Here is a 16,429-nt window from a genome sequence, read left to right as displayed (position 1 = left end):
GGATTTATTTTTTATTGTTGGGTAAAAAATAATTACACAAGACTGGTGATGAGAACTTACCCTTATTTAGTTTTGTTAACACCTTCTTTTTCTGTTATTGTATGATCTAAATTAATTACATATATAATTCAACAAATGAAATAATCAATGATTAATCAAATAAGTCAACAGATGATCAATTACACAAAAAAAAATCGTTTGTTGCCAACCTACAGGAATGTATTCATTCTCATGTGCAGTGCAGAGACCTTGGTGTACTACAGTGTAGTAACTCCAATGAGGTCGGATGTTGCTAAATAACATACACGTCCTCTGTGATCTATAAGCGAAAGCCTGTCTGTCACCATCTCTCACTTGTTTTTCAGTGTCTGAGTCATATTCCATATTTGCCTGTCTTGTCTACTCAAACAGCCACTTTGACAGGTACTGTAACCCAGCAATGCTACATACAATGCGACATCCTACTTGCGCTTTGCTGGTAATTGCTGACATAGTTTGTATTCCCCACATCGTCGTCACAAGGCATTTTTGCAGTCACACAGAAACTGAGTTTTACATCAAACACATTCAGTAGCACTCGGACCGGAATGTGAGTCAAATCACTGTGTGTGGACAATATATGATACCCTCCCTCCCTCCCTCACTGCCCCTGACTCTGTCCTCATTGTCCCTCAGTCTCTCCATGGGGTGGGTCAGTTCTCCACTAGCTGTTTGGCGAGGACCTGGAGGCTCTCCCTCTTCTCGTACAGGTACATCTGGGTCTCCCACAGCATGTTCACCAGAACGGAATCGCTCACCTCGTCCAGCATCACCTCCTGAGACAACTGAGGGCTCAACCTGGAGTGAAGGAGAAGGGCAGGATGACGTGGTGAGGGCGAAAAGCAAGACATGTGGGGATGGAGGGATGAGGAGACATGGTGATGGATAAGGTTGATGTGAGTCAATAAACAGAGAGGCGAAGACTAATGAAAGACAGACATGGGAGCATAGATATAGAGTGAAATGATGTATTGTGTGATTGACCAACCTGTGGTAGATTGTGTCAGTCATCTCACACCAGGATCTGGCCCTGTCCACAGCACAGCCATCTGAGTCCGTGCACTGTAGGGGTCAGAAATCGAGAAACAAAAAAAGCTATATTAAGGAATAAGGTGGGAAACCATTCGAAGCACAATGCAGGTTACTTATTTCGTCTAGAATGTATTTTAAGTCTCTCTCTATTTTGTTGATATTATTGTTTGTATTTTCCACAGTGCAAAATTGGTATCATTGCAAATTAGGGTCACCCTCAATGATTTCTCTGAGAATCTTAAATAAAGGTTGAATGAATGAATGAATGAATGAATGAATGAATGAATGAATGAATGACTATATACACTCACACAGTCCACCAACATTTTGCCCAGCTCCTTGGCTCCTACAAAGCTTTTGGCCAGTTCCAGAGGGTTGGAGGGTCTGAAGACATCCACCGAATTCACCACCACCTGAGGAGGCTTGCCTGGAGATCACACACAAGGGCAGAAATATTCATATTTTTTGCGTCTGAATGCAGTAATTTTACTCCTGCAAACCGTAGTGTCCATAATTTCATTAAAGCTTACAGTATTTGGCATTGGAAAAGGAGAGGTCCACCTCAAATTCCAAGACTATTAGAAAAAAATGTATTGGCCAGAAATGTGTATGCAGTTGGGGTTGTTTTGCAACCAATGTATTCATTTTCAAAGGTTGTGAAAACAAATCTAAATATATATTTCTTATTTGTGTCGGCAAACCATAACAAAACAAAACCTGCATGCAGCCAGCCAACCTCTCATTTATTATGTAATCTCTGTTCTAGTGGCAGGACAGATAAACTGTAAAGCCACTTCATTGCAGCGGGTGTGAACATGCATGTTTCAAAAACATCAGTTACTAACACCACCATTAAAGCCACCACCCTGTCTGTCCCCTCAAAAGAAGACCAATCACACACAGCTCATGCTGCTACATGCATGACATCACACAACCATGAAAGCCTGAAGTGCGTGGTAAAGTGAAGTGAATATGAAACTTGTGTTCTGGTACAGTAATTGTACCAAGTGTTGCTATTGGTGGAGAATGTATAAAGATTTCCATAAGCCTTCCATTTGACCCTCATCACACTAGGGCATGCACACTATCAGCCAGCCTGACTCGCCACTGAACACCGCAATGTGATTCGTTCACAAATTATCACGGCTGCAACAGTAACATACAATTGATAGCTAAAGATTGGACATGGAGGCCATGCCGTTATTCGACCCTTATATAACCCTCTATGTCAAGTTTTTTAAGAAATGTGCAACATTACAGAGAAACGCATCCAATAAATATAACAACAGTACATGTCATTTTGTGTACTGCAAAAAACCTAGATTGAAGCAATTTATGCCAGAGCATGTCTACATTGACCTCCACATACGTACAGAGCTGAAAAACATCGACTTACCTGTGCCAAGAGAGACCACAATGCCTAGCTTCTGGATATCTTCACCACGCCCCTGAGGATGAAGAAGAAGACAAAGATGAATGGCACAAAATATGTGATAGTGAATATGAGTACACAACATGACACAGACAGAAAGAAGAAGATTTTTTTTTAAATTGCCTACTGTACCTCTGATTTCAGGCCTTTGTTGTACTGGTGGATTTCTGTCATGGTGTCTAATGTTGGGTTATTGGCCAGCAGCCCTCCATCCAGAAAGCGTCCCATTGGTCGGAAGTAGGTCGGTGCGGCACCACTGGAACGGGCAGCTCGCCATACAATTTGCTCTGATTGGACATAAAATCTAAGTATCAATCATGGACGAATGGATACGAGACAGATTTTGGTGGACACCCGTGACCCACAAAATCCCAAATTCGGTGTGACCCCTGTGCCATTTCCATGCTCCTATTCGGTGTGACCCCTATGCCATTTCCGTGCTCCTATTCGGTGTGACCCTTGTGCCATTTCCATGCTCATATTGTCTCTTGGACAGGACACACACACACACACACACACACACACACACACATACATACACACACCTTCATCAGCCACACTACGCTTTCTGGGGGCCGCCACAGAGTATCCTACAATCAACACTTCCTCATCCTCCCATCCTGCAACAACAACACAGCTGGTGCTCAAATAACATCGAAAACCTGGGGTCTCAATAATACTTTGTGTCATTATATGCAATAGGAATAGGTGTGCTATTGCATGTTCAAAACTGTGAACTCACAAACATTTTTTGTTACATTCCGAGTGATGAATGTTAAAGAACAAAATTCTGAAATACAGATCTAAAAGCTCACAACGCGTCCCAGATCTGCTATTTCTGGTGAAGAGATTCGGTGTGGAAGGAAACAACAGCAGACCAAGTACAGTTGTAACTAAGGTCCATTGCACTAAGAATAGAGGGTTTAAGTGGTTAATCACAAGAAGCAGGGGATTCATCTTGTGAAAGACAAGCTTTATGCAATCAGCTGATGCGACCTACATGGTGAATCCCTGTGAAATAACAGACAGGAGGAAATAACCTGACATGATATTGATATTTACAAGCCGATTTCAATTCTGACAAAGTGAATGACAGACAAGTATTTGATTGACTTCAACACCAGTCAGCTTGCTCTATTGTGGGTTTCCGCTCAATATTTCATCACTGTTCCTCTTTTTTTATTTTCTTATTTACCCAGGGTAGTAGCTGAGCACAAGCGCTCATTTCCAGGAACGCCCTGTACATAGACACACACAGACAGACACACACATAACACATTGCTCTAGGATTTCAAATCAAGTAAATATAATCATATGATCATGATATTTACTATTTAAAATTGTGTGGACTCCCATGATCAAGTTGGTAACATTAAGAAGATGTCTGTAAACCATGCCTCAAACTTCAGGAGCATTTCGGCAGATAACCCGGTGATATCAGCCTCGAATCGGGAACTCCCCCGCGATTGTCAGGAGGGGCGAATTGAACCCCAAAATAAGCCCAATTATCCTAGTATCCTAGTGTATGCCAACATTAGAGAACACTTAATAACAAAAAGAATGACACTACGCTCCAGCTAGCACTTGCTCTAGTGAGGTTTTGCAATAACATCGTGGTAACAAGGGAGACGTTAGTAATGGCTACATCTGATCGTGCATTAAGTCCAGCCAGACAGTACCCTGTGGGATGGTGAGGGGCTTGAACGTAGCAGTAGTGCCGTAGGGGGGCTCTCTGTGGATGGAGGGGGGGTCATAGTTCCTGAAGATGTGCAGCTCCCCTGGGTGTCTGTCTGCAAGCACACTGGTTACCAATACCCTGTGCAATATGAAAGAGAAACAGTCAACAAAAAAACCACACTGGTTACCAATATCCTGTCCAAGATGAAAGAAAAGGAGACAACAGAAAACCACACTTTGAACCCATTAAGACCTGGAACTGTGTCATTTTTAGATTTGAGCTAAAAAGCATTATTTTACACTTTGGGCTATTCAAAAATAGCAGATATACAAGCTCATAGCGCGGCACCGAGTGCCGCGCTACGAGCTTGTAGATCTGCTATTTTTGAAAAATCGTGAAAATGTGTGCAAATCTTCTGAATATATATATTTTTAAAGCGAACATTTTTAACTCAAATCTTTGCTTCTGGGGGGTCCCTGGAACAACATATTTTGATGGGGGTCCGCGGCCAAAAACATATAATTTTGGGGGTCCTTGACATGAAAAAGATTGAGCACCACTGATATAGAAACAAACGTTTTTCAGAAAACTGTTGAGATTTAGGAGACATGTAGAATCGGCTTCAGGTCTCAATGGGTTAAATAAGGAACTGGGAGCAAGAAAGAAGAAATGGTAAATGAGGAACAGAAAGAAAGCAGCAAAAATGTAGTCATGTGGGCAGTCATGTAAGGCCACGGGAGACAGTGACATCCATCGGTGTTGAATGTACTATTCAATATTTAGAACTTGTTAGGGGTTTGACATGGTGTCTTTGTTCAAATAAATAAAAAAACATTGACCCACGCTCCGGTGTTGTTGCGGTTACCTGGGATATCGAACGTCTGTCATCTTGGTGTTCTCTCCGAACTCTTTCTTCAGGAAGTCCTCGAGCGGTGCCGACTCATAGGGCCGTGACCCCTTGAACACTTGCTCCTTCATTCTGAAGTATAGACAGCGCAGATAATCCATCGACTTGCCTATGCGCAGGGATGAAAAACAGTGCCATGGATTTCAGAATCAGAGCCACATTTTACACACATTGTGCAGTGAAAGTTACACAATATTGAAGTGACACTAATATACAGACATAAGAATTACGAAAACAAAATAAAAAACTAATGAAAATACAAAACTAACACACACACAATGGATGTCTCACCATGGACGATGGCCAGGGCCAGGATGCCTCCAGTGCTTGTACCAGACACCCAGTCAAAGAGTTCTCTGGTGGGCCTGCCAGCCTCTCTCTCCAGGGCTATAAGCAACTGGATCAACACCAGACCCTTTATACCTCCACCATCCAGACACAGCACTCTGTCTATCCTGGAAGGACGGGACAAGATAAATATATCAGTGACACATGCCTCCATTTCACCCATCCTTCTAATTCTGTAGTGAGCATTAACTTTTGCCAAACATACTTCTTTCTCGATGGTTTGGGGCCGTCCACACTGGATGCTCCTATAGCGCCCACTGCGGCCGCCACATGCATGATGTCCTCAAACCCTGTCAGCCAATGACAGATCATTAACTTGACTTTGTATCTAAAATATAAACATAATAAACTAGAGATGACAAGTGATAGAATGATCTACACCCGGGCTATGTATTCACCAGCCAGGTGACTTACAGTGGTTTTCTTTTTCTAAAGCCAACAGCTCTAAAAAGATCCTTGGAGGCAGGACACGTAAGCACACATCCATATAGTCTTACAGGTTGTAGTCCTAAAGGGCTAAAACCCAGAAGTACGTTTTTTTACCCCCATTAACATTCCAACCATGCATTTTGAAGCTTTAATGTGCGTTTTTTTTTATCGTAAAACGTGTGTTTATTATAGATTACTATTATTTATTGTAGATTATTTTGTTGAACAAAACATGTTAATATCATAAGCCTTTGTTTGTTACAGAGCTTATGTTCTTAATTTATCAAAAATCCAATGCAAAAGTAGTGGAGGTAACTTCTGGGTTGGCCTACAAAAAGACATCATCTCTGTAGCACTGTATATATACAAGAATGGGCTTTCAATGGGCAAGCCTTTTTAACTTAATCGTGGATAGAACTGTAGCATGTCGTCATATTTGTACAAATTAACATTGCAGCTGTATCCTATGTAGCAAATCTGCGGTCTGTACTTGAAGGCAGCAAACTAAACCGACGATCTTATTAAAGACAGAGCCTACAAGGTGAACAGAATCTAAATATAGTTAAAAAGTCATCTTGGTTGGTTAACTAGTCTCTTTATATCAGCTATGGATTCAGAGAAAAGCCTTTCGTTTATCAAAAGACAATCCAATAAATATGAAAGTGAAACTTACTGTAATTGGGGTAAGTATAATTCATTATGTATAAATACAAAGATACGTTTCTCCCTTAAAACGTCCCTCTTGTTTTGATGGATATTTGATACATACGTTGGGCAAGTCCAACAGAATAAAGTTAAGTAGATTGTGTCTCTAGACAGAGTGGGATGTTGGCTGTGGTACAAAAGGCAGTGCACGTCCCATATTAAAATGAAGCACTAAGTAGAAGCACTTAGTAGAGGCACTTAGTATCACTAATTAAATTGTTAAAATCCAATCTGAGAAATGCTGACGGCTTTGAAAACGGAGGAGCAGGTAACACTGCTAGAGTCTTGCATGAGCATGAGCTACAATTATATACTATAAATATTTTTCTAAATATTATTTATAGGAGTAGTAGTACACAGTTAACGATAAACAAGGTGAAGGGGCAGATTATAACATTTTCCCTTTTTTAAATCATTACAAAATACCAGCTCATCCTTTCCATCGAAAAACTCAAGAGTAAAGGAAGCAGATACGGTTGAGAGCACTGTTGCCAGATTCAGTGAGAGAAACAAGCGACCAGGTCTAGGAAAACCAGCCCAAAAGAAGCGACTATGGGCCACATGAGTACTTTAACATGTACATCAGCTATTTGAAAATAGCAGATCTACAAGCTCACAACGCGTCGCGATGCGACGCGTTGCGAGCTTGTAGATCGGCTATTCTCAAATGAAATCTTGCGGGGAAATTATACTGAGCAGATCTGGCAACCCTGGTTGAGAGTGATGTTCTCTGAGGACACACAGCCCCTCCAGGGGCTCATGAAGAAGACATTCAGCCGGAGGGGCTTAAAAGTAAGAAAAGGGAATGAGAAGAAATGGCAGGAGGACGGGCATTACCTATGCCTGGAGAAGTGGCCTTGACTTTGCTGTGGGGAGGGCTGTTGGGGGAGGGAGGGAGACACCGCTGTACCCCCACATGACACAGCATGTCCAGCAGTATCTTTCTGTTAGGGCCTTACAACACACACACACAAGCCAATGGGGTTAGACATGCGCACACATCAAGACATGCGCGGACGAAGTGTGAGAGAGAGGGAGAGATAGAGAGAAAGGGAGGAGAAGAGAAGAAACTGACAGAAGAGAATGCATTTACAAATTAAAAGAATCCCAACCACTAACACATCTTTCAAGATAAAACAAGTGGTGAGATCGCATACATACTGTAAAGCCTGGTTTATACCTAATACTTTAGTTAGCACTAGTTAGTTGTGCACCGGTGTCGTACACCAAAAATAGCAGATTTGGAAGCTCACAACATGTTGTGAGATTGAAGATCTGCTACAGTACATCCTGCATCTAACAAAGTATATCTCAGGCATCACACAAAGAAAACACATGCTATAACACTGCATAGAGAGATGCATCCATGAGTGACTAAACATGTTCTAATGTTGTCAGACCCAATATGTTGTATATTCTACAAATACGATAAGACATGCATGCCCGGATAATTAATAAGTCTAAAACATGGATGAGTTGTTTGAACAATAACTGCAAGAGCAGGTTTAACACGTTTGTTAAATGACACACTGTTTGATGTTCACATTTTCTGTGTAAACCGTGCTGCATAGCATGTTAATTATTACATATTCAATCATTTTCATGCAAAATAACTCCATGTAAACACGCCAGCCTCAAATCTCCCAACTGTCAATTTCTCTGCCCTTATAGTTTTCCTCAACCTCTGCTCCCTTCTTTTACAATGTCCATCATATCATAGTTTTCCATCCATCCCTACCTTTGCTGGTGCGTGCAGCGATGAGTCCTGGCGTCTCTCCCAAGTCATTGTGAATCTCTACGTCTGCCCCGAACACAATCAGAGCCTTGATCAGTTCCATGTGGTCCAGCTACGGAGCCGAGGGTCACAAGCATGGAACCTCAAATTCAATTCAAAAACTGTTCATCCACCGTGAGCAATTACAGAAGACATTATACTGTAGACTCCATAGAAATAATGGATAATAAAATAAAACACATTGGATGTTTTATTTAGACTAACTAGCTTGATGGCTAACAGTTGTTTCTCCGGTAGTTTTTGTCATTTCACAGGGAAATCAAAGAGACTATTACATACACAAGTGTTGCAATCTATTAGGGATATCTTTAACCTGGATTCAACAGACTGGTATATTTCATGGGAAGAGCTGGTGGATCGTATATTTCCTACACGTTACAAACACACACACACACCTTCATGGCCAGGTGCAGAGCAGTGTTTCCGTCCTGGCCTTTGAGGTTGGCGTCTCCTCCATGAGTGAGCAGCACCATGGCTGCCTCGAAGCGGTCCTTCTTGGTCAGGATGTGGAGGGCGCTCTCCCCCGTCTTACTGAGGTAGTTCACTAAGCAGCCACGCTCCAACAGCATAAGGCACATCTGGCAGAGAGAGACACAGAGACACAGAGACACAGAGACACAGAGACACAGAAACACAGAAAGTGAGGAACAGACAGACAGGAAGGTAGAAAGCAATTGAAAGAGATACGTGGACATGTAGGCAGAGAATAGAAAGAGAGAGAAACAGATGTGTTCCTCGAGCACTGCATTTGTTTCATTTGATATCTGTTGCAGCATGTGGATTTACAGTATAAAGACATATCTACTGTATTGTGTTGTTCTTTACCTCAGCTGTCTTGACCCAGTGTAGAGGGGTTCCTCCATACAGAAGATCCTCCGCCTGCATCTGGCCTGGGTCTGCCGCGAGGATAGCCTCAGCACAGCTAGCAGAGAAACAAGACAGAAAAAGTGGGACTACGCACACATATTCAGACATACGTATCGTCGCTGTTGGGCGGAAACCTTGGAAAAGAACCCTTGTCCCAATGGATACGATGTAGTTATTATTTATCACAAGCTCTTGTTAATACCTTTCACTGGTCCAATATTCATAAAACCCACAGACTTAAGGTAGGGTAAGTGATTTTCTTTGGTTAAAATAAGTGTCAAATAGGTCTATATTCTGATAGTACTCATTGCTATAGAGTGTTTGTTCAGTAAAAGGAGTCTCCTTGTCTCTCCAGCTCTTTATAAAACAGAAAATGCATTTTCGTATCAGTTCCAATTTTATCCAATTAGGATAGAGAACTCAATCAGGATATAGATTAAACAAGTGAAATTGGAAGTGATGACACTAAGAAATGAGCAGGCAAAATTGGAACTGGAACACTATAAAAATGAAGCTTAAAAATGGGTACTTTCTCCTGATTGGCTGAGATTTTGACACCTACCGAAAAATGTATTTTCTGTTTATTAAAGAGCTGGAGAGACGGGGAGACTCCTGTTACTGAACAAACACTCTATAGCAATGATTACTATCAGAAAATAGTGCTTTAACCTTTTAACAAAATACTTTTAGTTTTAACCCAAAAATATCACTTACCCTACCTTTAACCACTTACAACCTGGCATCCTCATTTTGTGCATGTCACTAAAGAACACGAAGAGCAAAGAACACAAAGACGACGAACAGCAGACCTATACGTGAGTATTAATAAATCCACAGTATCATCCATACATTGACTCACTCACCCTTTTTCGTTGTATTTCATGGCAGTGTGAATGGGGTATCCACTGCCTCCGATGACGTCACACCTGGCACCGCCGCCCAGAAGGGCCTTGACGGCCTCCACTCGGCCCAGGCGACATGCCACATGGAGCGGCGTCTCCCCAGAATTGTTGAGCTCATCCACCCCCGCACACAGCCGCGAGCACAGCACCTGTGACGGATGGAGGGAGAGATGGAGGGAGGGTTAGAAGAGAGAGGAAGGGCCCCGACCGCTGGCCTAGCGGTCCGGGCACCTAGGCTCTAATGCTGTCGTTCCTGAAGACCTTTGCTGCGTGTCTCTCCCCATCTCTCTCTCCCTCTTTCCTGTCTATCTTCACTTAAAACTATCAATAAAAGGCAGAAAAGCCTAAACAAATCTTTTTAAAAAAAGAGAGGGAGGAAGAGGCAAGTCAGAAAAAGGGTAATAGAATGATGATGAGAAGACAGTCATAGAGGAATGAACACAACATATCAATAATGTCCTGATACTTGCATATGCCTCCAGCTCTTGAATGACCTCTGCTGATTTGATTTTGAACTGACTACCAACCTCAATGTTGTGACAAAACATCCCACAGAGGGATATTCTTATCTATCTCTAGATATTTTGTCCACACACACACACACACACACACACACACACACACACACACACACACACACACACACACACACACACACACACACACACACACACACACACACACACACACACACACACACACACACACACACACACACACACACACACACACACACGTCAAAGATCTGAGTAAGTTTTGAATTCTTTGCTTAGGGAACAGTCACGATGCAAAGCAACCACACAATTAATTCAGCATGCACCTCATCCTCACTCACAGCGCTGTCCCTGTTACTATAGTAACACGACACTGCACGATCCAACAAGCAAGAAAGAGGCAGAAACAGAATAGCCTAGCTAGCCTACTCGGAGCCTACACAGAATGTTTTACACTAAGGAAAAGAAAAATAATTAAGGTTAAGGTTACATTTTAAATATCTTGTGAATGGTTATCACTCAATTCCCCACTTCCCATTTTACCTCAGCAATGCAATGCAATGTGCATCTCGGTCGATGATAGAATAGTGTTATTACATGACCCATCAGTGGATGTTGTGAAGGGAGGGAGGAGGGGCTAGACTCATCTCAGCTGAACTCACTCGAGTCGGGTTTCAGCAACCTCCCATTACCGAGCTTACCACAGTACTACCTGTGGAAACCTGGTTTCAATTTACTGCTCAGTTCTATGATCTGGTCTAGAGCCCGCCTACTGCATCCCGTAATTTGCGCGCACACACACCCTTTTGAAATTAAAAATAAATGTTACATACATGTTAAATATTTAAGAGAAATTATCGTCACAATACAATATTATCGTCACAATATCGATATCAAGGTAATTGGTCAAAAACTTTGTTCCATTTCATTTTGTCCACATCGCCCAGCCCTATTTTGGATTTCAACAATTTGGGTCTTATCAGTACAGTCTTCCATCACACGTTAAATGAGCAAAAGATCAACTTAAATGCAAAGGTAAGTGTGTGCCTTTTTGCGAGTTTCACATTCTTTCACACTCTTCGTTTCACTTTGACTTTCACTTCAGCAGGCATTTTGCTGGTTGTACATACTGTTTTCATTTCATGAGCTGTGATTGGTCTGTTTTTGCGTGTACATTCATACATAAATACTGTACATACAATATACCCACGCTGCAAAACAACACAGGGGAGACAAAAGCCCTCTGATTCTCACCTGTATGATAGCAGGAGAGTCCTGCTTGGCGGCATAGTGCATGGGCGACTCTCCGTTGCGGTTCTTGATGTCGGTGCGGGCCTGGCTCTCCTCCACCAGCTGTTTCACACACACCACGTCGCTACGCTCACATGCCAAGTGCAGAGGTGTCTGTCCTGACGTGTCCCGTGCATTGATCTGACTGCAAAAGCAAATAGCGGTTGTGTAATTTTCAGCAAATATAATTTATAGAAGTTATCCTGGGAAATTGGCAATAACAGAGTATTTGAGGATTCAATATGTCTTGTTCAAGTACACAAACAATTCGCTGTTGGTGGACATGTGGCTGTTGGCAGACAGCAGGCATGTAACTTTTCAGTTACATGACATGATTCTCCAGCATTCTGATGATTTTCAATACTTATAACTGTGGTTTCAGTAGTTTTGTTATAAACTCAGCTCACAAGTAACCATTATAATAATAGACTATAAATCAATAACTAATACATTTACAGGGAAGTAAAATACTTAGTGTTACTTCAGCTCAGAAGAGTGTTAAATGGACCCTTGTGGAGTTATAATTAACACTGAGGACTTTTCTGTGTAGAACAGGAAAATAGCAGTAGTCACTGAAAGTAATCGAGTGCCATATCTGGCAAATGCAGCTCTCCAGCTCAGACTGACCTCTGGACATAGTTGTGTTTCAGGCACTCCCTCAGGCCGGTGTCCACAGCGATATGGGCAGAGCTCCAGTCAGGGTGGCTGCGGAGGCAGTCTACTATTGGCTGGGCTGTTTCGGCCTTTAGCAGAAGGGTCTCATAGAATGGGCGGAGCTTGAGGGCATACTGTGGGAACCAGTTCATGGCATTCTCCTCCGTCGCCACCTGGAATAGCCTTAAAGGATGCCAGTGGAAGTAAGTGTCAGTGATGTAAAGTCCTTTACTTACAGAAGGCAAAGCGGGAGCTTATGCCTCCCCCTGCCGTACAATTATTTGCTTTAAATTAGAGTGGCCAGCCAATGTACATTTACTTAATCATTCACATCAATAATGAGAAACTGAGCATATCACTGTTGGTTTTCTATTGTACTATAGAGCAGTGGTTCTCAAACTTGTTCGTGCCCAGGACCCCCAAATTGATATGTATTTGGTCGCGGACCCCCATCTGAAAATGTTTTGTGCCAGGGACACCCAGAAGAGAAGATTTGTGTTAAAAAAAAAGAAGCTTTTTTTTAAAGCATGCAGCGCAGCTGTGAGCTTGTATATCTGCTATTTTTGAACAGCCTAATTTAGCTGGGGACCCCCTGAAACCCCCCAAGGACCCCTGGGGGTCTCGGACCCCACTTTGAGAACCAATGCTATAGAGCAGTGGTTCTCAACGCGTGGTCGTGGACCCTCAGGGGTCGCTAAGTGGGTTCCACTTCCAGGTGGTCTCGAGCAACATATTTGATTGATAGTCAATCTTTCAATTAAATGTGACCCCAGTCTTGTCTCGCATAAATCTTTCATCACTTTCTGCCCTTGGTTTCCTATATCTCACGACACTGACCTATCTGAAATAACATAGAAATGCAAATAAATGTATCCTATAAAAAAATTGTCCTACGTGTCAGTCAGTGGAAATCTATGGTCTTCTAAGTCAATAACGTTTTTGTGTGTGGGCTTTCAGCCTGATTGTCTGCATTCACATGGTAATCAATATGCTTACCTTAGTGCCATAGTTGGAGTCTCGGGACACATAAGCAGACAGTCCCATGACTGGTATGAAGTGTTTCTGTAAAGAAACATACGTCCCTCCTCCTTAAGTCGGACTTTTCCACTGTAGTCAGACAATTGCACTTCTCGGACCCGATAGGGGTTTGAGAAGAGGTTGGACACAGAGGTGACTGTGTCGAATATCCGACCGATGAACTGCATCTTTATCTGGAGAAAGAGATGAAAAAGTTGTGGAAAGAATAAAACTGTACACTAAATACATTTGAAAAGGTACATGGGCAGCTTTATACTATAGTTACAAAAATAATACAATATACTCTTATCAACACTGAAACACTACTGTTTTTCTCTTATTGTTTTGAATCTTGTTTAATATTGTGTTATTTTTCTTTTGTTGATCTCTTTTTTTATGCATTTGATGTCATGAAAGGTGCTATACAAATAAAGTTTATAATAATAATTATTATTATTATTATTACTGGCAACCATTACTGCAGGCAAGGCAAGACTGTGTTTAAATCGTCCTGGGCCAGAATACACGACTGAAATTATGTCTCTGATGTCTGCAGTCAAGCACTTACTGCACTGAGAGCTTTTTATTATCTCATATGATGTTTACCTCCACTACTAGACCACTACAGCTCACAAAGAGGGACTTATCACACTGAGCTAGGCAGCTGTAGTATACAACCCTCGTATAGACGTATTTATGATTCTGACGTTTTCAATCTACGAGAGTTGTAGGGTTCACGCCCCATCGAGACATGGACTTTCTGCACTATGCCCCGGCAGATACTCCAAACGCGTACATATTGAAAATAAAGGTGCTTAACCCAAAGCTCCAAATGTTAACTGTCTCTACGCGGTAGTAGGTTAATGTAATAATCCATATCTTTCAATAAAGAAGTGTTTTAATGCCGTCTGTGGCCGATTCTGTCGGAAGTTCCCAATGGGCGGTAGTGACGGGTAGTGACGGTGCGCATCCGGTGAAACCCGGAATTACACTAAATGTAAACAGGAAGTAAACGAGGGTGAAAAAATGGCGTTCGGCCACAGACGGCATTAAAACACTTCTTTATTGAAAGATATGGATTACATTAAAGTACTACCACGTAGAGACAGTTAACATTTGGGGCTTAAGGGTTAGCACCTTTATTTTCAATTTGTACATGTTTGGAGTATCTGCGGGGCATAGTGCAGAAAGTCCATGTCGCCATGGGGCGTGAACCCTACAACTCTCGTAGATTGAAAACGTCAGAATCATAAATACGTCTACGAGGGTTGTATTCTACAGCTAACACTGAGCCAAGGGGTCACACAGCCTGATCAGGCTGACCATTAATATGACACTCATATGAATAAAGTACACTACAGTCATTCAGCAGTTTCTTAGCAGCCTGATCAGGCTTACCTTTAATATCACACTTAATATGAATAAATTCCACTACAGCACGTCATTCAGCAGTTTGTTACCACTTCAATAAATTATCGACACGATCATTAACCCAAGCTATATGCAGCTATGTGGCTTAAATGTTCCAACTTCCTTCTATATTGATTCATCTACCACCACTAATCGGATAGATAGATAGCTGCCTAGTCGCGGCAGTGTAATCGCATTATTAAAATGAGCTTTATGTAGCTGTACCTGCTGCTTGTCTTGTGTTGGGATGTGATCCTGGATGACAGTCGACTTATGATACATCAACAACCGGGTCGCTACAACTACAACCAACCCTTGATGATGTCGCCCATAATCAACGTTGCCAGATCTTGAGAGAGATTTGAGCAACCAGGTCTATGAAAACAAGCTCAAAAGAAGCGACCCCTTCGCCCTTTAAACATAAATACGTTGGCTGTTTGCAAATAGCCGATCTACAAGCTCACAACACGCCACGATGCAACGCGTTGTGAGCTTGTAGATCTGCTATTTTCAAAACAAATCTTGAAGAAATGTTCTAAATGTGGAATATTTTTTGAAACATTTTAACAAGTGTTTGAGAAACAATGGTTCAAACAACATTAGGAAACAAGCTCAAATAAGCAACTGCACTTTAGAAACAAGGCCAAAAACCGCAACTACCAATATTTACAAGCAACTTCACAGAAAAAGTAGCCCAAAGTGGCTTATAATACGCGGACATGGCAACACTGCCAAGAATGCAAGCTGCACCAATCAGAGACCCGGGACAAGTCAAACGGGGCGGGCCATAGATACAGGTCCGCTCGCCAATCAGATCATGGGGCATGGATCATGGGTCTGAGATCAGCACATTGGTGGAAAAAGTAATCAGATTTTTTATTTTAAGTAAAAGTATCAATATTGCAAATGTAAATACTCTGTTACAACTAAAAGTCCGGAATTACAAATGTACTTGAGTTAAAGTACAAAAGTATTGGTGTCAAAATGTAAAGTAGCCTACCAAAAGTAGAAGGTTCTCATTATGCAGAATATTAGGGCCATTTCACAAGTTTTCAAATGCATAAAATGTAAAAAACATCTTTTGAAAATAGCAGATCTACAAGCTCACAAGTCGCAATAATGCAGGCATTGTAGATCGGCTATCTTCAAATGGTGGAAAGTGGGCTGAAGTGGTTAATGCATGTTTTGTAATAATAATCAAAATATACAAAGTAACTAACTAATGTTTTCAAATAAATGTAGTGGAGTAAAAGTACAATATTTGGATCCGAGATGTAGTGAAGTAGAACTAAGTAAAACAAAGTACTGAAAACTGTACAGTACTTGAGTGCTATATAGTACACCACATACTGAACGAAAATGAAAATACCTTTTTAAACGACGTTATACAAAGTACAGAGTTATCAATCATTAACTCTGTACATGAATGT

General features: G+C 41.7%; 1 protein-coding gene across 1 annotated transcript; it reads right to left on the bottom strand.

The window, feature by feature from the left end:
• Positions 1-643: 643 nt before the first annotated feature.
• Positions 644-15,292, bottom strand: pla2g6 (phospholipase A2, group VI (cytosolic, calcium-independent)). The gene is made up of 18 exons (XM_080449955.1): positions 15,225-15,292; positions 13,569-13,783; positions 12,546-12,755; positions 11,883-12,063; positions 10,096-10,283; positions 9,191-9,287; positions 8,761-8,943; positions 8,309-8,417; positions 7,408-7,524; positions 5,642-5,726; positions 5,380-5,543; positions 5,047-5,197; positions 4,183-4,319; positions 2,636-2,790; positions 2,468-2,519; positions 1,383-1,498; positions 1,028-1,101; positions 644-837 (listed from the first exon to the last, which is right to left on the bottom strand). Exons 1-18 carry the CDS (start codon positions 15,279-15,281, stop codon positions 693-695), a joined length of 2,436 nt encoding a protein of 811 aa, XP_080306081.1. The 5' UTR covers positions 15,282-15,292; the 3' UTR covers positions 644-692.
• Between the last annotated feature and the right edge of the window lie 1,137 nt (positions 15,293-16,429).

The sequence above is a fragment of the Gymnoscopelus braueri genome, assembly GCF_963280865.1.
Source record: "Gymnoscopelus braueri genome assembly, chromosome: 2".
Classification (NCBI taxonomy): domain Eukaryota; kingdom Metazoa; phylum Chordata; class Actinopteri; order Myctophiformes; family Myctophidae; genus Gymnoscopelus; species Gymnoscopelus braueri.
The sequence above is the reverse complement of the archived record's forward strand: the minus strand, read 5'-3'. Positions and strand labels throughout refer to the sequence as shown.

Bases quoted from the DNA above. Each gene is read 5' to 3' on its own strand.
- pla2g6 (XM_080449955.1), bottom strand. From the start codon at position 15,281: ATGTATCATAAGTCGACTGTCATCCAGGATCACATCCCAACACAAGAC. The intron at 5,198-5,379 runs GTGAGACATCCA...CCCTGCGCATAG, and splicing joins GGCCCTGGCCATCGTCCATG to GCAAGTCGATGGATTATCTG. The intron at 2,520-2,635 runs GTACAGTAGGCA...CTTCATCCTCAG, and splicing joins ACAAAGGCCTGAAATCAGAG to GGGCGTGGTGAAGATATCCA.